This window comes from Desmodus rotundus, chromosome 8, assembly GCF_022682495.2.
Source record: "Desmodus rotundus isolate HL8 chromosome 8, HLdesRot8A.1, whole genome shotgun sequence".
NCBI classification, from domain to species: domain Eukaryota; kingdom Metazoa; phylum Chordata; class Mammalia; order Chiroptera; family Phyllostomidae; genus Desmodus; species Desmodus rotundus.
The window spans coordinates 131,988,240-132,010,167 of NC_071394.1; the positions used below are offsets into that span (position 1 = coordinate 131,988,240).

Genomic DNA, 21,928 nt, shown 5'->3' on the forward strand with positions numbered 1-21,928 from the left:
AGGGCTGGACTGACCTCGCCCAGAGTGGCCTCTCAGGGTGAGCAGCTGGCACCGCCCATGACCCGGCAACTCTGGGTTTATGGGGCTGTGGATTTGTGCAAAGAAGGGGCCCTGACCCCCGCACCCAGGACATGCCCAACATTCCTCCCTGTGAAGTTACGTCAGTGCCATGCGGGGCTGGTGGGAGAGGGCCAGTGAGGTGGCCAGATCAGGTGGACAGTGCACTGCCTTCTGGCCAGCCCTTTCGGTCTCAAAGTGACAAAGGACGCAAGCCTGCCCTGCCGGCTGCACAGCTGGTTTAAAGCCCTCCGTGACCATCCCTGGGGCAGGGTGGGGGTCTGAGGGTCTGCTGAGGCCCAGTGGACAGAGACCTTGGGCCACTGGGCTGCAGCTACAGCTTCAGACAAGGGCCAAGCCCAGCCCTCCAGGTGCCTGAGCGAGTCAATGACTAGAATCAACAAGGAGCCCAGCGTGGGATGTGGGCAGACGCCAGACTCAGGGGCCCTGAGTTGGAGACCCAGATTCACAGCTTCCTGTTGCAGGAATATGGGCAAGCCTCAGGCTACCCCCGTGTGGCCTGGGGGGCAGCCCTGCCCAGCTGACCACCCAGGCCTGTCCCTGCATGACAGACCTGTGTGTGCCGGGAAACCACAAGGCACACCGTGGTTCAGGGACCGGGACCGCTGCTCAGCTGTCTGAACAGCCTTCGTGTGGGCTTGGAGCATATGGAGCCTAACCCACCTCCGCAGGGACGGGCACTCCGGGACGCCGCAGACCCCACCCCCCGCCTTGTGCCCAACTGGGAGATCAGAGCTGCTCCCTGCAGCGATCAGCCAGAGCCAACCAACCCAAAAAACGGGTTTTTCTGTGGGCCTGAGAAAACGGCACCAGCTGCCTGCTGTAGCCCAAAGTGACTCCACCCACCCAACAGGCCAGCAAGTGCCCTCAGCGGAGTACGGCCACGGGGCAGCTGGCCACACACCACAGTACTGTGAACCAAGTTCTCGCAAGACAGCCCAACAACCTCACACCCCCAAAGCCCACACAGGGCTGCCTGGTGCTCCCCCAGAGTCACCGGGGACACACTGGTTGATATGGTGTCCTTAAACTCACTCCCCTGGGGATCCAGGACAGGAAACCACTCAGGGTCTGCTGCCAGAGGCCTGGGAGCCCTTCTTAAGGAATCAGCCTCCAAACAGAACCCCTGCCCTCCAGAGGGAGGGAGAGCGCATCCTGGAGAAGGTTCTATTGCAGAGCTCTCTAGGGGGCCGGCTGACGGAGCAGACCCGGCCAGGTCCCTCCAGCAGAAGAGGGTGTGTCCCGCTCCAACCACCAGGCTCTCCTGGAGCCCAGGAGGGGAGCCTAGGGGTGTGGGACGCATGTGCTGCCCCGTGAACACCCACCACATGCCCTGCTTTCGGCAGGGAGCCTGGGGGGAACACGGTTGTTCACAGAGCACTCCAAGCCCCCGACCTACGGTAGGGTGGCCTAGGAACAAGATGCTGCAGGCTCGCTGTGTGGCTCTGTCACAGGAGGAAAGGACCGCAGCAAAAGCAGAGCCTCAGGCCCACCAGGATCCGGCCACTGATGCCATCTGAGTCCCCAGCCCTGCCAGTCCTTGACCTCCCACCCCCACCCACTGCCCAGCCTGAGGGATCAGGAACCTCAGGGACCTCTCTGCAGTACCCTCCTCCCTCCTCAAGCGCTTGTGTCACCCACTCCTGGTCCCCCTCTGCACGAGACCCCATGCTCCTTCACCCCAGGTTGTGTTACCTTCTGCCCTCCCACGCTGGGGGAGGGACCCGCCCCGCCCCGCCCCCAGCCTCCCCCCTTGTTACGCAGACCTTCTCCACGGCCCCTCAGTCGCAGGGACCCAGGGTGTGGCCCTAGGTCCCTGGGCCCTCATATAGACACCAGGCACAGACAGCCCACCTGCCAGTCACGCAGGCTCTCAGCTCCCTTCCCAGGCTGCTCTCAGCATTGCTGTCCTCTTTTGCCTCCATCCCTTTGCTCAAGTGACGGGCCGGGCCCAGCATGGCCAGCCCGCCTGCATCTTTGGGGCCTGGGCCAGAGCATGCACCCAAGGCCCTCCCCAGTGGGTGCCTGCTGCTGCACCCCACCAACACCAGGCCAGGTCCCCACCCATCAGAGGGGGCTGGGCCGGGGCCAGGCCCCTCCCACCATGCCCCCTGGCACTTTATTACAATCCTCAGAAACTCATGAAGAAGGCACTGTTACCAACCCCTTCACAGGCAGGGGTCAGCCTGACCCCTCCCAGTCCTTCCTCTCCACCCACCTGCACTCCTCCACGCCCGCCCACCTTCTGCAGTCTCCATCTCAGGCCTGGGGCAGAAGAAAGGCCTCTAAGCCTGGTGGGGATGGAGAGGCATGGTCCCCGACTACAAGACAGACCCCAGCAGCTCTGTTCTAGAGGTCTCTGAAAGAAGACAGGTCAGTGACAGACGCCTGGGCTCCCCTGGAGGCAAGGCCCAGCTCTTGTGGCTGGCCTCTGCCACCTGGTGGGGGTGTGGGGTACTGCAGGCTGGTCTTGCTGGGACACCAGACCACCTGCCTCCAGACTGAGGCTCCGCGTCCTTGTCAACCTCATTCACACTGCACCTGCCTCCTGCTTTGGGCTTTGCACCAGGCACTCTCTTAGTCCTCCGCACGGACCACTCAGCATCCTGCCCACACCCCCTGTGAGGCAGCCCTGTCACTGTCCCAGGAAACTTGGAGGGGTCAGGGGCCCCACCCGACGGCACACAGCCGGGACGGTGAAGCCAGCTGCAGCGCCCACCCTCCACCACGAGCTTTTCAGGACCATCACTCCCCCTTTGTGGAAGGCTGTCACTCTGGTTACCCCAAGAAAGTGCCATCCTCAAGCCTCTAAGAACTGGCTAGGAGGGGCTTGTGGGGACTAGTGGGAGAGCTCTGAACCCCAGGCCCCACACCTCTGTTCAGACACATCCCTCCTGTTTTCAGGTGTGAATTTTGGAGCCCATGAACTTTAAACTCAGTCCCAAGTCACCGACCCCAGTTTTCCTCACGGCCAGCTCTGCCCCTTCCTTGCCTAGGCCCGAGCCCACAGGGCCGCCAGCCTGCTTTGCATCCCGCCCATCTCCCAGGTCCTCCTGTGGCCCCAGGACCACAGCCGTCCAGTCACACCTGCTCAGGCACCGCACCCCAGCACCTTCAGCTACCTCATCCAGATCACACCGAGTCTGCCCCGCCACCCACCCATCGTGTCTGGCGTCAGCCCCCTGCCCACCTTGACTGCCCACTGCCCTGCCTTCCAAGGGCTACAATTTAATAAGGGGCACAGCCCAGGGCTGGCCCCTGAACCTGGACCCAGGCTAAACCGACCCTCCATATGGCTCACGGCCCCACATCTGTGGAGGACACCGTGGGACCCCAGGCAGTCAATGTCCCACCAACACTGATCTCTTTTGACAGACCTGTCCCCTTCATGGGTCAAGGGTTGTCACGTTGGCCCTGGAGGGCAGTGTCCATTACAGGGGGAGGCAAGTGGCACAGGCAGCCCCAAAGAGGCACCTCCTGGGAGGAGCCCTGGCCAGAGACCCATCGAGGGCTCCGCCTCCAGCCTGGCCGTGACTCATAAGTGGGCACAAGGGCGTGGTGGGCGCAGGGTAGCACCAAGGCTCCATGCAGGATAGCCACGCCTGCAGGACAGACTGCAGCCCCAGGAGACCCCGCCCTGACTGGGGTCTCCTCCCCACCCACAGGGCTGTCCTCAGGCCCCCGTAAGCCCCCAGCGACGAGCTGGACGCCCGCAGCCCTGGCCCAGGCTGCTGCTCGTGGATACTCACGCTGGTAATGCTGCAGCAGCCGGTGAGTCCTCACGTCCCACAGCTTCACCGTGTTGTCCATGCCGGCAGCAGCGATGCACGTGCCACTGGGGTGGAAGTCCACGCAGGTGACAAAGCTGGAGAGACAGGGCCGCCGCAGGCTACTGGACCTGCTCTGCACCTGCTCAGAGCAGACACCACACACCCAGCACCATCCCGTCCCCGCATCTGGTCACACTGTCCCCAAGTGCTCCTTCCCTCCCTGTCTCTGCAGCAGGTGGCCGCAGGAGAGCAAGGAGAAGCAGGCAACAGCAGCGCCTACAGTGACCTGTGCTGGACTCACCAGAAAGTGTCACCTTCTACACACAAGGAAGGAAAGCAGTCTTCAGACCAAGGGCCAGCTGGTTGTTCGGGGCTTTTAGGGTCCCTGCCAGACATGAGGGCCCGGCAAGGCCACGGGGCCTCCAGGCCAGTATCATGGCCAGCTCTCCGGCGGGGCCCCAACAGTGAGGGCAGAGACGGGGGTTCATTTAGGGACCCAGAGCAGGTGAGCCCCTGTGCCGACACAGGCCCCTCCCTCTCCCGACGACAGGGCGTCGTGAACAGCCACCATCTGCTGCAAGGCTGAGAGGGCCCTTTTGCTTACAAAGCCCCCACCACAGAGGACACACTCATGTGCCTTTTGGGGTCTGGGTGCAACTGCTTCCAGACAGACATATCACGGTCCTGAGAGCCAGAAAGGAAGGGGAAAGAGGTGCCCCAAGAATGACATGCCTCAAGGCTAAGAGCTCCCTGCACTGCCAGGGACCGGGAAGAGGCTGAAGCTTCCAGCCACACAGGAAAAGGTGGGGACCCGGAGGAGCAGAGCTGTGGCTGCACGGCCTCCACCGCCCACAGGCAGAGGAGGGTCTGGAGACTCACCCGCCGTGCTCGCAGTATGAGTGGACACACTCCCGGCTGGTCTTGTCCCACAGCTTGACGGTCTTGTCATCGCTGGCGGACACAATGAGCCGCCCGTCGGGGGAGAACCTGAATGGGGCAGGGCACCAGTCGCACCACAGGCTGGCGGACACCACGGGTGCCACACACTGCCTCACCCAGCACCTTCCTGCTGCGTCCACTACTGGAGCCCAGGGACCGGGGGGAGCAGGGGCGCCCCACTACCGGAGTCCAGGGAACAGGGGGAGCAGGGGCACCCTACTACCGGAGCCCAGGGAACAGGGGGACCAGGGGGACCAGGAGCACCCCACTACCTGAGCCCTGCTCTGACCTGCTGACCCTGTGAGATGCAGCAGGTACAGCAGGCCCCCGCCATTGCACACAGCCCGCGGTGGTGCTTGCGCTGACCGGTGGTGCTGCTTAGCATTAAGGTCAGAGTGGGTCTGCAGCACACAGAGTGGGGGTTCTGGGGGTCCTGGGTCCCTACCACCAAAGGCTGGTGCAGGCTTGACCCTTGTCTGCTGGCCTGGCCCCTCCGTTCTCAGAAGCCTGATGGTGAGGCCTCTCAGAGCCCTCGGGGACCTCCCAGGACAAAAGAACGGGTGCTCTGGAGAACGAGTAACTGGTATGGGATCCCCAAAACACAGCCACAGTCCCCGACCTCTGATCCCATGGGGTCCAATGTCCCCAGACTCCTCCAAACTCTTCCACTGGAGAGAGACTCGACAGGCGAGGTCTCTGTTGAAAGGACAGAGACAGGTGGGAGCAGGCAGACCTGTGTCTGCAACTCTCAGACCTGGGGAGGCCTTTGTGTCAGTGCGCCCCACAGCACTGCCCCCAGACCAACGCCCTCAGAAGCCCAGGCCCCCGTCCGGCAGCTATGCAGCCAAAGCGACCTGGGGCAGAACTCCCCCCAGGAGAGAAGGCAAGCCTCAGTGCCAGAGACTTGGGTTCAGCCCCGGCTCTGCCACTTGCCCACTGTGTGCCCGGGGACAAGGTACTGCCCTGTGCCGAGCCTCAGTCTGCTCACCCACACGACGGGGTGACACTCCCCAGCTTGCAGGACTGCCAGGTGGAACCAGAGGCAGTGGAGGGAGGCAGTGCTGACATCACCTGAGTGTGGTTGCTACTGTGCATCGGCAGCCCTGACGTGTCTGTCGGTCACCGTGGCTGGCCACAGGATAACTGATCTGTCATGCATAAGCTCAGCAAAGCTTCTTTACCACTCACAACACCGGAGCCGTCACCACTCCCACTGGCAGGGTGGGGACGGGTGGGGAAGACAGAGCAGCAGCCATCTCACCCCGGGTCGCAATGCTGGCACCCAGCAGTCCTCTGCACCCCCCAACCCCAGGCTCCTTCGAGGGCCTGGGGCGGGATGCTCACCTGGCACAGCGAACCCAGTTGATGTGCTGGCTCAGGGAGAACAGGAATTTCTGGCGATGAGTCGACCACACCTTGACTGTCTTGTCATCAGAGGCCGTCACAAAGGACTGGCCATCGCTGCAGAAATGGACGCTCCTCACAGTGGCCGTGTGGGCACGAAACACGGTTGACTCGCCTTTGCTGTGGGGACAGGCACCCAGAGTCGGCAACATGAGGACCACGAGCACGGCGACACTTGCCCATGCCCACCTGGGCCTGAGTACCCCGAGACCCCCAGGAGCAGAGCCCTGGCCACCAGGTGCTAGGGTCCACCCCAAGTTCCCTTCCTGAGCCTAACGGGGACCCCCAAATGAAGCCTCAGCTTCTGACGGCACCTCCTCGGGAGGGGGGAGATGTCCCCATGTGACCAGCCCAGAGCCAGGGTAGGGACAGTGCTGGCACCAGGGCCTCCGGCTCAGACAGGCCCCTCCCAGTCTGTGACTCACACGTTGGGCACCCAGAGGCGGACAGTCTTGTCGCGAGAGCCCGAGGCAAGCAGGTGTCCAGAAGGGGAGAAGTTCACAGAGGTGACGGCGTCCTTGTGGCCCGTGAAGCGGTAGGCGCGTGACTGGGGCTTCATGTGCCAGACCATGAGGCACGCGTCCACGGAGCCGCTGGCTGAGGGGAGCGGGAACCCTGTGACCCTGGCTCTAGCAGGCCTCGGGTCTCCCCAGGGACTTTGGGGTGACAGTGAAGGGAGGAGCAGCAGCCCTTTTCCCCACGGGGACAGGCCACACCGCCAGCGAATGCTGACCAGGAGCTTGGAGCAGGCCCACGTGGGAACCAGACCAAGAGATGCCCTTCGTGGCCAGCCCTGAGCTGCAACCCAGGGGGCCTCGGGGAAAACTTCACCCCCATTGGGTGGCTCCCAGGCCTCCCAAACACACCCTGAGGCACTGGTGAGCAGGTCCTCCCAGCCCTGGGGCGTGAGCCCAACCCACTGGGCTTTTTACCACTCAGAGGCCCAGAGGAGGTCCCCAACATGGGCCAAAAATGATTTCAGTTTCCTGTTAATCTTAAGTGACCACAAGGCCAGCAGCCCCTGGCAGGAGACCTTGACCATAAGATGAAGGGGAATCTTGACCATAGAAACCAGGAAGTGCAGCCGTGACAGCTGTGTGTGAACCCCAAGCAGCCAAGTTGAAGGGCACCAGGGGGCACAACTGCAGCACAAGGACAGTGGCGGAGGGGTGCACCAGGCCCTGCTCCACACCCTTCTCCCTGGTAGGCATCTCCAACTAGGCGTACCCACACTACTGCGGGCAACAGAATCGATGGAGACCCAAAGGAAAGGACCTAAGAGCTGGCTGGGTGCTCAGGGAGAACCCCGGAACCCAGTCCCGCCCTCAGAGGCAGTGTTGACTTTGGAAGCCCCCAACCTCTCTGAGCCCCCACCCTCTCTGAGCCCCCACCCTCCTTGCATGTAGATGGGAGCTCGAGAAGCAGGAAGCAAGAGGCAGGTCCAGGCAGAGCATGTGGGTCCTCACGCGCCCTGTGCCCGCCCACGCCACCCTCCCAGGTGAGCACTTGGCCTTCTCGGCTTATAACCTAGCACCTAGGACAAGGTGTCCCCTCTTACCTAGTTGCTTCGTGTTGAGATTAAAGTCCACACTGGTAACTCCATCTCTGTGGCCCTTAAAATGCCTCTCCAGCGAGGGGTCCTCCTGGGGGAGACGAAGGTCCAGCATGAGAAAGCTGGAAGAGAAGCGGCTTTCCCAGGGCCGAGCCTCTTCCTGTGATGACCGGGGTGGGGGGTGCGGGGGCTTAACAGTGCTCACGGCCTGGACCCCTAAAGGACTGTTACAACTAACTAATACACGAGTTCAGCAAGGGTGTAGGTACATTACCAACATACAAAAGTCGATCGTTTTGACATCTTTTTAAAGATTTTATTTTTAGAGAGGGGAAAGGGAAGGAGAAACAGAGGAAGAGAAACCTTAATGTGTGAGAGCTACAGTGATTGGTTGCCTCTCATGCGCCCCCAACTGGCAACCCAGCCATGTGCCCTGATAGGGAATAGAACCAGCAACCCGTAGGTTCTCAGGCCCTTGCTCAGTCCGCTAAGCCACACCAGCCAGGGCTGCTTTAATATTCTTGTATACCAGCAATGAACGATCTGAAAAAAGTAAGGTAACAATTCCATTTATGATATATATTTAAAAATGTAACATAGGGATAACTTAACAAAAGAAGTACAAAATGTACCCAGTGAAAACTACATCATTGAAAGAAATTTAGAAACAACTAGTTAAATGGAAAAACATCCCATCTTCATAGTCTGGAAAAACTGATATTTTTAAGGTGCAATACTCTCCAAATTGTTCTACGTATCAACCTAATCCCTAAGAAAATTCCAGTAGCCTTTTTTTTTTGCAGAAATTGACAAGCTGATCCTAAAACTCATATGAAAATGTGAGGCAGCCAGAATAAACAAAATTGTTTTTAAAAACCTTTAAAAAAAAGAAAAAGAAAAATGAGCCCCTGTAGAAAACAGCCTGGCAGTTCCTCAAAGACTTTAAACAGAGTTTTTTATCAAATGACCCAGCAATTCAAGGTTGACACCTGAAAGAATTGCAAATGTGTTCAGACAAAAACTGATATGCGACGTTCATAGCAGTGACAGCCTGACAGAAAGTGGACGGACCTGGCGCCCTCAGTGGGTGAATGGGCCAACAAAATGTGGTCTGCCCACAAGATGCGGCATTTTTCAGCCCTGAAGGACACGAAGCTTTGGCACACGCTACGGCACGGATGAACCTCGAAAACACAGTCCTTAGTGAAAGAAGCCAGCACAAAAGGCCACATTTTGCTGACTCCATTTACACAAAACATCCCAAACAGGAAAATCTATAGAGACAGAAAACAGATCAGTGTTTGCCAGGAGCTGGCGGAGAGAGAAACAGGAAGGGAGTGACCGCTCCACGGGCACGGGGGTTTCTCTGGGGTGACAAACTGCTCTGGAGTTAGACAGTGTTGGCGGCTGCACAACACCGTGAGGTCACTAAAAAGCACTGAATTTTACATTTAAAGCAGTGAATTTTATGGTATGTGAATAATGTCTCAATAAAGTTACTTTTTAACTAAAGGAGAGAAAATGGGGGTGCTCCAGCACCACTCATCTCAGGAACCACATCCCACACGCTCAACCCCACTGTGGAATGGCCGGTGTACCCAAAGGTCCGCCCCGGAGAGGCCCCTGGTGGCAGCACCACCGTCTCCACTCCACCCAGTGGCAGAAGCCCAAGATCATGACCCTGCTTAGGAGCTAACACTCCAGAGACTCTCTCCATCCAACAGCAGCTGCTGTCCTATCACTGGAGTTCAATCCCGGCATGCAAACGTCTCCCCCTGTCCCGATTATCAGACATCTCAAAGAAGCAGTTTGGGTGCACCAAGGAGCCCAGCAAGGCCACCGCCATCCTACAGAGCTGTACCCAAAACAAAGGTCCCCATGGCCCAGTGCCCAGTCCCACCCCCAACACACCTGCCTGAGTCTCCCTTGCAACCGCAGCGAGTGGCAGCTGGGAGAGGGCCCCCAAAAGAGCAGCAACTGCCTCACCTGAGTCTCTTGGAAGTACAAGAGTAAGACAGTGCTCACCTCTAGGCTCAGTGGGCAGAGGCAAGTTTAGGTCCACCCCTGAAACCTCCCAACACCCTCTGCCCCAATCCCACGGGTTCTGTGGTCCATCTCCCCCAAGGGTGGTTTATATATTGGGGACGGGGGAGTGTCTTGTGGGAAGAGCACTAGATTAGGGGTCAAAATGCCTTGGTCGTGGTTTGGATCCTCGGCTCAACTCCTCAGATGCTTACGGGGATCAAGAGGTCACCACCCAGCCTCCCAGACTCTCAACCCAGGCAGAAGGCCAGGCAAGTTGGAAACAACCTCTCAAAACAAGGGCTGCGGAGTGCTCCCCGGGGCGCCCACTAGGTGCCCCGACCCAGCGCCCCTTGCACAGACGGTAAACTGGGGCCGAGAGGTCGGGTTCGGAACACAGAGTTCCACCCGCCTCCTCGCCAACCACGGCCAGGTGTCCATTATCCCGGGGGGCGACTAAGGTAGCACTTACCGGACAGGGCGCGGCCATGCTGGGGAACAGGGCGCCCAAGGCACCGGAGGAGCCCGAGGTGGCAGCGGCTGCCGCCGTTACGGCGCGTTCAGTTTCCGCGCCCCCAATCGCCGCCAATAGCAACACCGGTCGCGTCCCCGCGCCCCGCCCACCGCAATTAAAGGAGACGCAGCGCCTCGGCTATTTGCTCCGTGACCGGAAGCAGAGCTATAAGGCCGGCTACATGGTGTCCGCTCCCACCTCTGCCCGGCCACGCAGCCTACGGATTGCGCAGCCAAAGACCTCTGTCCACTGTCAGTCATCCTCCATGAGAATTTAAAAAGCACTGGATGAGGGGTTCGCCCCACCCGCCCGCAGCCAAGTTACAGAGTCGGCGGGCACAGCCTTCTGGGAAATGCAGTTCCAAGAAGGGCGCCACCTTGCGTCTGGGTGAAGCTAGAACTACATTTCCCAGGATGCCTTGAGGGAGGAATTGAGAGCCGGGGATAAACCGCGGCGGCGAAAGTATTAAGGATCCCGGAAATGAGTTGTATATTTTCCTTTCAAAGCACTCTGTAGTCCTATTTTTCGCTCATTACCTTATTAAGAGCTGACTGTTCGCCCTTCTGGAATTCTTTAAATGGTTCGCCCCTCCAAACGCGCTTAAAACGGACGATTTATAAAAACACCAGTCACCCTGACAGGTGTGACTCAATTGATTGGGCATCGTTCGCCATAGAGCGATGGGGTCTGGTTCCATTGCGGGTCAGGACACATGGCCTGGGTCGCGGGGTTTGTTCTGGGTCAGGCCGCCTACGAGAGGCAACTGACAGATGTTTTCCTCTCATATCGATGGTTCCCTTCCTCTCTCTCTCCCCCTCTCTCTAAAAAGAAAATTATTTTTTTTTAATAAAAATCCTTAAAAAGAAAACCACAAGTCATTTGGAACCACATTCGTGGAATGGAGAGACCTAGGTGCCGTTCTCAGTCCTCCTTTGTGTGTGACCGGGGAAAAATAGCCTTACTCTGTGGGCCTCGGTTTCCCCATTTGTAATATGAGGGAGTGTGGTGCAGCCCGACCCTCTCAGAACTCTTGAGCCCTGCGAAGCCCTCCTAAACTAGTTAACAAGCCTGAACGGGAAGGAGACAACCCAGGGGCCTGGCCACCAGAGGCCGTTGCTGCCCACTTTCTGCAGTGGGAAGGCCCAGCCTCTCCAGACCTTTCTACTGGCGTCTTCCCAATCTGGAACTGACCTGGGCAGGCTGTTTTGCAAAACTCAGCAAACTTCGGTGGAGGAAAGAATGTCCAGCCTATAGAAAAGTTTTCTGAGTTTATTTGAGCCAAAATGTTGAGGACATGCCGGGCAGCAAAATCTGAAGGGATTGAGAACATGCTCGGAGAATGGCAGTTATTGCAGCTCATTTTATCCATTAGAATCAAAGGAGAAGTAAGGAGGGTTACGTGAAATCCGTTGGTGGTAGGTTAAAGAAGCTGGAGAAAGCAAAGTGGGGAAGTCTCTAGGACTGGATACAAAGCAGGATGCACTGGATGGGGAAACACTTCTTTCGCATTGGTGGGTGCAGGGTAGTTCATTAACTTCCACAGTAAGGAGAGATGGCAGCGTGCAGGCAACAAGAAGACCATGCAGGTGGTCCTGTGCTCTGGTACCTGCACTTGCGCCTTCCGGAGGTCTAGAGAAGAAAAGTACTTGACATTTCAAAGGGATGCTACCCTGGATGCGTAAGAACAATGGACAGGCTCACTAAGGTCAAGATTTACCCTGCTCAGGAAGCTGTAGGCCTGGGACGTGACTACCTGCCTCGGCCTGGTGGGCATTTGTGATCAGACCACCCTGTGTGGTTACTTTTACTCACTGAACTTGCCCGGGACTTGGGGGCGGGGGGGGGGGGGCGATAGCTTGTCAGGCTTATGACACAGCCCTTTTGTCGTTTACACCTCCATCATCTATCTCCCTGGGCAGGCTGGCTTGGCCCCACCCCAACACTGATTACAGTCGAGCCAGGCCCTGGGGTTTCTAACTACATCTGAGACCTGAGATGTAATACGGGACCTGCAAACCAGAACCTGATTTGAGAGGCTCGGAAACGCTCACATAGGGAGCTGGAATGTGGGGGAATGGGTCTCTCCTTTGGACCTCGAAGGTCTAGGGCCAGAGGCAAGAAGCAGAGCTACATCTTGTCCAGTCTTCACTGTGATCTGGCCTAGAATTGGTTCCTTAATGTCAGAAATGGTCAGGCTCATTTAACTTAGGTACTGCGAAATGCTCCTTAAAGCAAGTGCAGCATCATTCACACCCTGAAACTGTCCAACACTGTTCACAGGATGATGTTCGAGCCAGGGAACACTGTTGGTCCACAGGAGCTTATAATTTACGGACCTGAATTCAGAGAAACCTTCTCAATGATTTTTGAGCGTCAGGCTTGCTCACAGTGAGAGGCACTGGAAGATTTTACTCATCCTCCCTACTCTTTCCAGGTCCCACTCTCCTCATCCTTACTCATCAGGGAGGAGGAGTAGGGCTGCCTCACTCTCTCTTGCTCATTTATTCTCCAAAGAAAGGCAATGGGTGGACGCTGCCAGTATTGCACAGACAACCCAGCACCCACCACGGGCACAGCCTGCCTAAGCCAAGGTCGGTGCCTCCACTTTCTGACCGAGCAGCCCCCACCCCACGTCCCCCCCATAAGCTTGCACTTCATTTCTGACCAGGGCCTCCATGTTGGGAGGGCTTAATGTGGGAGGTGCCTCAATGTTGGGGGTCCCTCCACGTTGAGGAGAGCTGGAAGACAGCTTCTTTTTCAAGCCCCTTTGTGGCAGGGATGTCTCTGTCCTGGGCCAAAGTCCACAGACAGGACCCACGATGAGAGCCCCCTTCCCTGTCGTCACTTGCAGAGCCCCCAACCACCCAAGAACCAAGAGGGTGGGGCAGAGAGAGAAGGAAGAAAGGCAGGGATTACAGCACCCACATAGCCCAGCCCACCCTATGCCTGGGCAACCCCACCAGCACTATCAGTCTGCACTGCACCTGCCCGTGGCCAGGTGGCTCAGGCTTGTGTCGGGGTCAGGCAGGTGAACAGGTGGGTCTGGGCCCTGCCTCCTCCAGGTTGGGCGATCAGGCAGGAGTCACGCCACCTCTCCGAGCCTCCTCCGTGTCCTCAGTTGAGAAGCGATCGTCATAATCCTGCCCCAGTGGGGGAGGGAGGATTTCATGAGCTGTTACTTCACGTCACAGCCTGAGGCTGAGCTGCTATTTAACCCACGTGACTCCTCACTCGCCCTCAGTCACATCATGCACCACCTCTGCTCTGAGACCTGGCCAGCACCTCTCCACCTCTGCTCCCACCCCCTCCCCCGACCCCTGTCCGCCCGGCTGGCTCTGCTGCAGCCACGTCAGCCTTCCCACTGTTCTTTGAGCAAGAATGGGCCAAACACTGGTCTCGGGGCTCCTGCACTGGCTGTCGCAGTGTCCTCTCAGCTCCACCCATCACAGCCATCAGGACTTCGTTCAGACACGGGCCTCTCAGCATAGCCCTCCCTGACATCCTACCGAAAATGCCAACCCCCTTCCCCTCTCCTGCTTTCTGTTCTTTTCTTTTTTAAGGTGTAATACATTTGTTTTAAAGATTTTATTTATTGCCCTGACTGGTGTGGCTCAATGGACTGAGTGCCGGCTTGTGAACCAAAAGGTCACAGGTTGGATTCCCAGTCAGGCACATACCTGGGTTGTGGGCCAGGTTCTCAGTAGGGGGTGTGTGAGAGGCGACCACACGTTGATGTTTCTCTCCCTCTCTTTCTCCCTCTCTCCCCCTCTTTCTAAAAATAAATAAACATCGATTGGAGAGAGAAACATCAATCACTGCCTCTCAAATGTGCCCCGAATGGGGCCCGAACCCGCAACCCAGGCATGTGCCCTGACCAGGAATGAACTGGTGACCTTTAAGTTTGCAGGATGATGCCCTACCCACTCAGCCACACCAGCCAGGGCTCCCTGCTTTATTTCCCATTGGCGACTTATCACCATCTGACACATTGGCCCTGTTGGTTCATTGTCTTCTCCCCTGAGAACGTCAGCTCTGGGGAACAGATGTGACCATACCATGATGCCCAGGACAGGGCCTGCGCAGAGCGGGAGCGTGGTACCTATCTGCCATATAAACCAACGACTCACAACGAGATTGCTCATAGACTGCGGTGGAGTCTGCGATGGGCAGGACCAGTTCTCTGCGGGAGAGAAGGGGAAGGGATTAACCAGGAAAATCTCTGTGGGAGCAGAGAGATCTGAACCTGGGAACACAAGTAGGGTGTAGGCTGATCGGCGAGAAGGGGAAGGACCATTCCAGTGCAGGGAGCAGGAGGGAGGTGAGGCTGGAGCTTGGGGAAGTCTTTAGGAGCTTGTGTTGCCAACCTTCAAGGCCAGGCAGGTTCATGGTATCCATGCAGGTGGAAAAATACTCACGGGGCCGTTGGGATGTCTGGCATGCCTTGATTCATGGGTGGGCGAGCCACGCACGCTGCAAGCTGCACGTCTGTCTGCCTGTCTCGTGTCATGGCCCCTGCTCCCAGCATGGCACCATCGTAGCACCTGTCCGCTTGTGTGTCTCTCCTCATCATCGCCCCCAGCAGGGAGTCCCTCCCTGTTTAAATACTAGAGGGGAGCAAAGCGGGAGGACTGCCAGGACATTGCATAACATAACATAATTCTGTGTGTGAGAGCCCACTTCATGTTATGGGAACAGCTTATCAGACCCAGTCTCAAGGCTGTGGGAACACTGCTTCCCTTAGTCACCCAGACCCCTGGGTGAGGAAGCCAGACTGCCTCCACTTACCCTACAGAGCTAAAGACTGGTGGACCCCCAGCAGGGAGGGGATGGGGGTCTCCCATTCGGCTGTGTGTGTATGTGGGGGAGTGCTGGAGGGGATCATGGGGTGGAGCCAAGGGAGCAGGTGACAGGTTGAGGGGTCTGCTGGGGAGAGGGTGGGGTTGTGCAAACCTAGGTTCGAATCGCAGGTGCAACACCGACTTGCTGTGTAACTGGGGGGTAAGGCTCCACCCCACGGAGCCGCATTTCCTCATGTGAAACGGAGATTGTGTGGGAGCCGTGACAGAAGCAAGGTGTATCAGCTTCCCGGGGCTGCTGTGCTCAAGCGCCACAAATGGGTGCTTTACAACAGACGTTCCTGCACTCACAGGGCTGGAGGCCAAAAGTCAGAGGTCAAGGTGTCGATGGGGCCATTCCCCTTCCCTGAGCCCGAGTTCCTTGGCTTGTGGCTGCATCGCCCCGGCTCCTGCTTGCTTCACGCAGCGGCCTTCTCCGTGTGCCCCAGACCCCAAATGTCCCTCTTCTTTTTTTTTTTTTTTTTGAAAAGGAAAGAAATTATTTATTAAAAGTTACACAGACTTAGAGTAATGACTGAATGTCTTCATTAAGATATTAAAGTCCTCTAGAACACCCACAGATCCACAGTCCTTCCCTCTCCCTGTGCCCAGTCCGGGGTACCGTATCTCAGGAAAAGAAGTTGAAGTCCGTGGTTCAGGCTCCCGGCACCATCAGCTGTGTGGCTGCTGCAATCTCCAGTTAATCCAAAGCCATGTGGCACCTTCTCACAGCCCACCAGCAAGAGTCCTTTCTCCCCTTGTCTTCCCGGCAAAGTCTCTTCAGCTGCCTAAGCCGCGTGGCAAAAAGAAGCACTCCCAAACCATATGGTCCTCTCCTATTCACTCCGGCAAAGCTGCATGTTTCTCTCCCTTCTTCCCCAAAACCTCGTAGTTGTCCCTCTTCTCCTTCAGAACCACGTGATCCTCTCTCATGTCCCTCTTCTTATAAGGGCCCCAGCCATGGGTTGGGGCCCAGTCTAATCCAGCACGACCTCATTTTAACTCGATTACTTCTGCAAAGACCCTCTTTCCGAGTAAGGCTGCATTCACCAGTACCTGGGGTTAGGACCTCGAGCTCTCCTTTTGGAGGAGGGAGGCAACCCTGGGGCACAGGGTTGCTGTAAGGATTAAGCCACAGGCCTGGCTCATGGTAAGCTCTCAATAAACTGCAGCTTTAAAAAGAAGGGCAGGGCCCTGACCAGGTGGTTCAGTTGGTTGGAGCGTGCCCCCCCTCCCCCCACCCAAAATGTTGCAGGTTCAATTCCCAAACAGGGCACGTACCTGGGTTATGGGTTTGATCCCTGGTCAGGGCACAGACCCCAATCTATGTTTGTCTCTCACATTGACGTTTCTCTCTCTCTCTCTCTCTCTCTCTCTCTCTCTCTCTCTCTCTCTAAAAATTAGTAAACCCGTCCTCGGGTGAGGATTTAAAAAGAAAGGGTAGGAGGGGCCGGTTGAGGAGCTCGGTCTGGCGGACCCTTCCTGCAGGCACCCACGGACAAGCTCACACATGTGTCAATACAGGTGCACAGGACATCAAACCCGTCTGGAGGGATTAGGCCCAGGAGCGCCCGACGGGCGCCCAAGGGGGCCTCAGCCTGCAGCCCACCTGCAGGGCAGAGGCATACGGAGCAAGGCTCAGGGCCTCCTGCCTGCTCCCTGAGGAGCAGGGCCCCAAGCAAAGCCTTGCTCGTCAGAAAATTCCTTGGGAATCCTGAGCAAGGTCACCACTGACATCAAGTGTGTGTTCACAGACAGTCCCCACCCCCGAGGCTGCCAAACCCACAGCTTCGGTTTGGTGGGGGAGGGGAGGGACACAGCCAGCACAGCCACTGTGGGGGGAGGCAGGACACAGAATCAGGTTCCAGTGACCCCAGCAGAGGCTCTGAGCAGCCACCCCCCACCGCACAGAGAGGGAGGCCAGAGGAGCTGCCACTCTCCCCCTCCCCTTAACTCCTCTGCCCCTGGCAGTCAGACAGGCGGGCCTGGGCTGACCCTCCTTCCACCAGCTGCCCAGTGAGGGCACCCCTAGGCCAGGTCCTGCCACAGGACACCCTGTGAGCTCAGGGGGGTCACTGTGGGCAGCTGGCTAGGCTGAGTTCATCCGCACTGCCATGGCCTCTGGGGTGTGCGTCAGGGGCCTGGAGCCTTCCAAGGACAGGGCTCAGGTCGGCACTGATGAGGTTCATGGAACCAGCGCCAGAGCCAGGCGGCTCACAGGGCTACACCCCCACCCCAGCCTGGGCAGCTCTCCCCCCCAACACCCACCCATGGCACCAGACCTGGCATCAGACCAAAGAGCGCCATTCTGTGCCCCCTGTGTGAGGGCTCCCAGTCGCTCAGGCCTGGCTGGCTGGGGAGGCCCAAGCTTCAGCCCTGCAGGAGACCCCCAAGCTGCTCCAGGCTCCATTCATTTCAAAGGAGTGTCCAACCTTTTGGCATCTCTGGGCTACACTGGAAGAAGAGTTGTCTTGGACCACACATTAAATACACACACACTAGCCCTGGCTGGTGAGGCTCAGTGGATTGAGGGCCGGCCTGTGAACAGAAAGGTCGCAGGTTGGATTCCCAGCAGGGCACGTGCCTGGGTTGTGGGCCAGGCCCCCAGGTGGGGGCGGGCGAGAGGCAACCGATCAATGTGTCTCCTGCACATGGATGTTTGTCTCTCTCTCTCTCCCTCCCTTCCCCTCTCTCTAAAAAAAAATGAATAAACAAAATCTAAAAATAAATAAATAAACATAACCTAAAAAAAAGAAAGCTTTTAAGTAAATTTACAATTTTGTGTTGAGCCACATTCATGGCCACCCTGAGCCACATAGAGCCTGCAGGCTGTGAGTGGGACACCCCTTATTAAGGGCACCCCTAACCCCTCTCCCCCACCTTTGCCAAGCACCGGAAGCAGAGCTGTGAGCAAGACGGCCTGGCCCTGGCCTCTGCTTGGACACACAGGGCTGGGTCCTGGAGGGCCTCTGGGAAGAGCAGGGCTAGCAGGATGGGGTTGAGGGGAATGAAGGGGCAGGAGGACGGGCTTGCCCACAAGATCTGGGCCAGGGACATCACAGGGCAGCGGGGACAGCAACCGCAAAGGCAGAGCTGGGGACAGAAAAAGCCAGTGGGCTGGGGAGGTCGCTTAGGAGGGTGGGCTGGACGGACTCGAGCGAGGGCGGGGAGCAGAGGAGGCACTCCTGGCAGGCTTCACTTCAGACAGTCCCTGCCGTCCACTGGAGATAAGATGAGCGGTTGGCCAAGTGTGGTCCCGGCAGCAGCCCTGAGAACGTGGAGAAATGCAGGTTCTCGGGTGCCCTGTGGAGTCTGGAGCCCTGGGGTGGGGTGCAGAGTCCTCAGGGATTGCCGGGACCTGGCAGTGGCTCCCACCACCAGGGGCTCGGAGGAGAAAGCTGGCTGGGGGTATGGGAAATGAGACTCCCGCTACTGGTCCTCCCAGGCCCCCTACACCGTGGCTACCAGCTCTGGCAACAGGCCGCCTAGGGGAGGCTCCGCCAGAACCCGCAAACTCGACACCGGCTCACCTTTGCTCAGCCCAGCTGAGTTACATAATACGCTCTCCTTACTCAACCCCAGAACATTTTTTTCCCAGAGAACACCTGTCAAACACTCTGCACACGAACAAACACTACTTCAGTTGCCCTTCGGCTGTTTCCTCTCGCCCCAGCCCTGTGCACCTCCCCCACCAAACTATGCCCAGCCTGAAGTGAGCCCTGAACTGCCCTTGGGAAGTGCACGAATCCCTAAGTGCCCAGAATGGTGCCCCTGACTGGACTGGGGGGATTTACAAACCCACTGACCTCTCCTGGAGTTTGTGGGGAGACACCCTCACTCCTGGGCTACCCCAGGACACCCTCCCCCCCAGGGGTCTGGGAGGATCAGGAAGAGGAAGGGGAGGCAAGGCCGGCCTTGCTCTTCCTGAAATATTGACCATCTCTGGTGTGGAGAGCCCACCGTGCCTGAGCCTGGGGCGGAGTTACAGGCAGCTTCTCCAGAAGGCTTGGGTGGGTCCCCCGCGCTCAGTCCTGCTGTCCCTGTCTCCTCCTCTGGCCCTGCAGCAGACAGCCACGCAGCAGGCTCATCAGGGGCCCCTTGGAGGCCTCAGGCACAGCTGGGCTGGCCTTCCCTCCAAGGAAACCTTGCCAGGGGCCCATTCGTTTGCAAGAGACATGCCGTCAGGAGGTGGAACAGAGACTCCCCGGGGCCAATGGCCCTGCTCCAAGGAGTCCGGGAACCAGGAAGTGCCAGTGAGGCCGCAAGATTGTCCCTGTCCCCATGATGAGTGCCAGGACAGACTTGGAGCCACCAGGTCCATTTCCTCCCCGTCCCCTCATTAAGCAGGTGGAGAATCTGAGGCCCTGAAAGAAGGGAGTGTGACAGTCACTCCGCTGACTGCAGTGCCCTGGGGACTCCCTGGGTCCCCACTGGTCCTTGGGTAGTTTTCTGAGGAGTATAGGGCCACAGGGCCAGCCGTGAGCAGGACGGCCACAGAGCAGCAGCCAGAGGGAGGGACAGTCAGGGTGCGAGCCAGTCCTTACCTCATTGGGGACGTGGGTGGGGGAAGGCACGGTGAGGCCCCACCCCAGGAAGCTGGCGAGCACTTTTTGGGGGGAGGGGAGGAGTGGCAGTAAGGGTGAGGGGTGATCCAGAGTACCCAATCCTGGGACCCTGCCAGATACATGTGGATGTGACACTGTGTGTGACGATGCCACAGCCACAGTGCTCGCGGCTGTCCTTGTGGGGCTGTCTGTGACAATGTGGCTTGGCTGTTAGTGTGTGTGTCGCTGTCCCTCTGATGACAATGGCTGGGCATGAGGCGGTGGCAGTGACTCCGGCACCTATGGGCCAGGGACCACGTGTGCACGTGAGAAACACCCAGTGCCTGCACCTATGAAGATGGCCAGCAGGCCGGGCAGGTGGAAACCAGGCCCCGAGAAGACTTGACTGTTACGTCAGAGCTGCCAGCAGCTTTGCGCCTGTAAGGCACAGGCAGGGTTTGGAGAAACTATTTTCTAAGAGTAGTCACCCGCATCCAGAGTGGGGGCCTCCCGCTGCACTGCCACGGGCGTCTTCCCACATGCTGGCCACACGTGGGGTGGCAGGAGGGCCAGGCAAGGAGCGGGCAAGACTTGCCGCCTCCCCTGTGGCCTTTCCCACCGCCCCCACCCCAGCTCAGCTCCACAGGCCTCAGTGCGGTCCTGGACGCACACGCAGTCCACAGGCCGGGCCCGGGATCAGAGACGGCAGCCCCAGAGTGGGCACGGACAGAGGCATGGAGGAGGGTGTACAGGTCCTGGGGAGGGCCCATGTGAGCTTGAATGAGGACGAGGGGAGGGGCGGTGGCGGGGTGCTCGGGACGGGGGCACTCACAGATCTCCCCAGGGCAGGCTCCCACAGGGGCCCAGGCAACCAGGTGCCCGGCAACTGACCTCACTCGGGCTCCCTGCCCAGCTCCGGGCTGTGTGCCAACTGCTTCCCCCTTTCCACACCTGCCCCTTGGCTGACACAACCTGCCCGCAATCAGCCTCATTGCTGGGCCTGAGAACCCCCCCACACACGCGTTTGTGGTGCCCAGGACACCTGTGTGCACTCGCCCACTGCGTGCATTTGCCCACTGCGTGCACGCATTCACTCACGCACGCGTGCACCTGCTCGCTCGTTCCTTCGTCCCCTCCTTCCACAAACACTCGCTGAGCGCCTCTGGTGAGCTGCCAGCCCTGCTGACCCCCCCGGCCCCTCAGGTCAGAGCAAGGAGGGCAGAGTCCCAACGGATCTCGATGTGGGTGGCTCAGAAAAGAGGAACCCAGCGGCTGGGTGGGCTAGTGGCCGTTAGTGGGAGGGAAGCTCCGAGCTGCTGTCACAACCAGCTCGCTGTTCAGAGCCAGATGGGCTCGGGAGGTTGGGTAAATGTCATGGCTGCCCCCCCACTCCCACCAGCCTGGGTCTGGCACAGTCCCCCTGCCTGAACCCTGGGGTCAGCCTCAGCTGGGCCTGAGCCCCAGGCTTCAGAGCTGTCCCCCAATCCCAAACCCGTAGAGCACGGTCCCTTTCAGCTGGCTCTCAGGGCCCCTCAGCCCAGCCCAGACCGCCTTGCTGCCCTTCACGCCCCTTCCCACCAGCTACACCAGCCTCTGTGACCTCGGAGAGGGCTTGGAGGGCTTCCGACTCCTCCCCACCCCCCTCCTCAGGGTCCTGGAAGGCCTGGAGAGCCCAGAGTCCGTCTTCCATGTACTGTTCCCTTCCTCCACCTTGTCACCCAGGCCACCTTACTCACGTTTTAGCAGTATGATGGACCCATCCAAGATCTTCTTGGTGCTGGGTGCGATGTTACAGTGTTAAATACAAAGAGCAAGGAGCAAACAGGGGGGTGTGTTTTCCAAGAGTGGCACTGGACGCATGGTGGGGGTCCACAGAGGTGCTGCTGAGTGCGCAGGCGGGCTCGAAGCGGGGCTTGAACCGTCCAGGCCGAGGTCTCTGTGTGCCCCGTGAGACATGCTACTCACATTCTTACCATGTGCAGACATTATCTAGTCAAACCAAAGTTTTTCTCACTTAAAAAAAAAACAGTAAGAATTCAAAGAGCTCACATAAAAACCTGGATGTGAGGCTTTTCTTGAGAAATGGGAAGAAGGCCTGGCCACAGGGGCCGGTGTTGCTGGAGGTGACAGTTACCAGACCTGAGATGTGGCTGCCCCTCAGCCCAAGGGCCCCAGGGCACTCACTGCCCTTCACCTGCTGGCCCCTGGGAGGCCTCTGGGCCACAGGGACTAGCCGGCTAGGTGTGCAGGGTGCGGAGTGGGGCGGAGGA

At 58.5% G+C, this 21,928-nt stretch overlaps 1 protein-coding gene and 1 long non-coding RNA gene across 3 annotated transcripts in view; both read right to left on the bottom strand.

The window, feature by feature from the left end:
* Positions 1–10,365, bottom strand: part of POC1A (POC1 centriolar protein A) — a 56,566-nt gene extending 46,201 nt beyond the window's left edge. The window contains exons 1-6 of one of the 2 annotated variants that reach the window (XM_053930343.2): positions 10,238–10,347; positions 7,750–7,834; positions 6,617–6,788; positions 6,132–6,311; positions 4,728–4,835; positions 3,828–3,943 (exon numbers count right to left, since the gene is read on the bottom strand). In XM_053930343.2, the coding sequence (XP_053786318.1) occupies positions 3,828–3,943; positions 4,728–4,835; positions 6,132–6,311; positions 6,617–6,788; positions 7,750–7,834; positions 10,238–10,255 (679 nt within the window). In that variant the 5' untranslated portion in view covers positions 10,256–10,347. Of the gene's footprint in view, positions 1–3,827; positions 3,944–4,727; positions 4,836–6,131; positions 6,312–6,616; positions 6,789–7,749; positions 7,835–10,237 lie in introns of both variants that reach the window. The other variant, XM_024566116.4, reaches the window with a different exon arrangement.
* Positions 10,366–11,520: 1,155 nt separating this feature from the next.
* On the bottom strand, positions 11,521–14,887 carry LOC123480319 (uncharacterized). Its single transcript, XR_006656267.2, has 4 exons — positions 14,695–14,887; positions 14,335–14,459; positions 13,264–13,419; positions 11,521–11,908 (listed from the first exon to the last, which is right to left on the bottom strand). It is a non-coding gene; the product is annotated as an uncharacterized lncRNA (long non-coding RNA).
* Between the last annotated feature and the right edge of the window lie 7,041 nt (positions 14,888–21,928).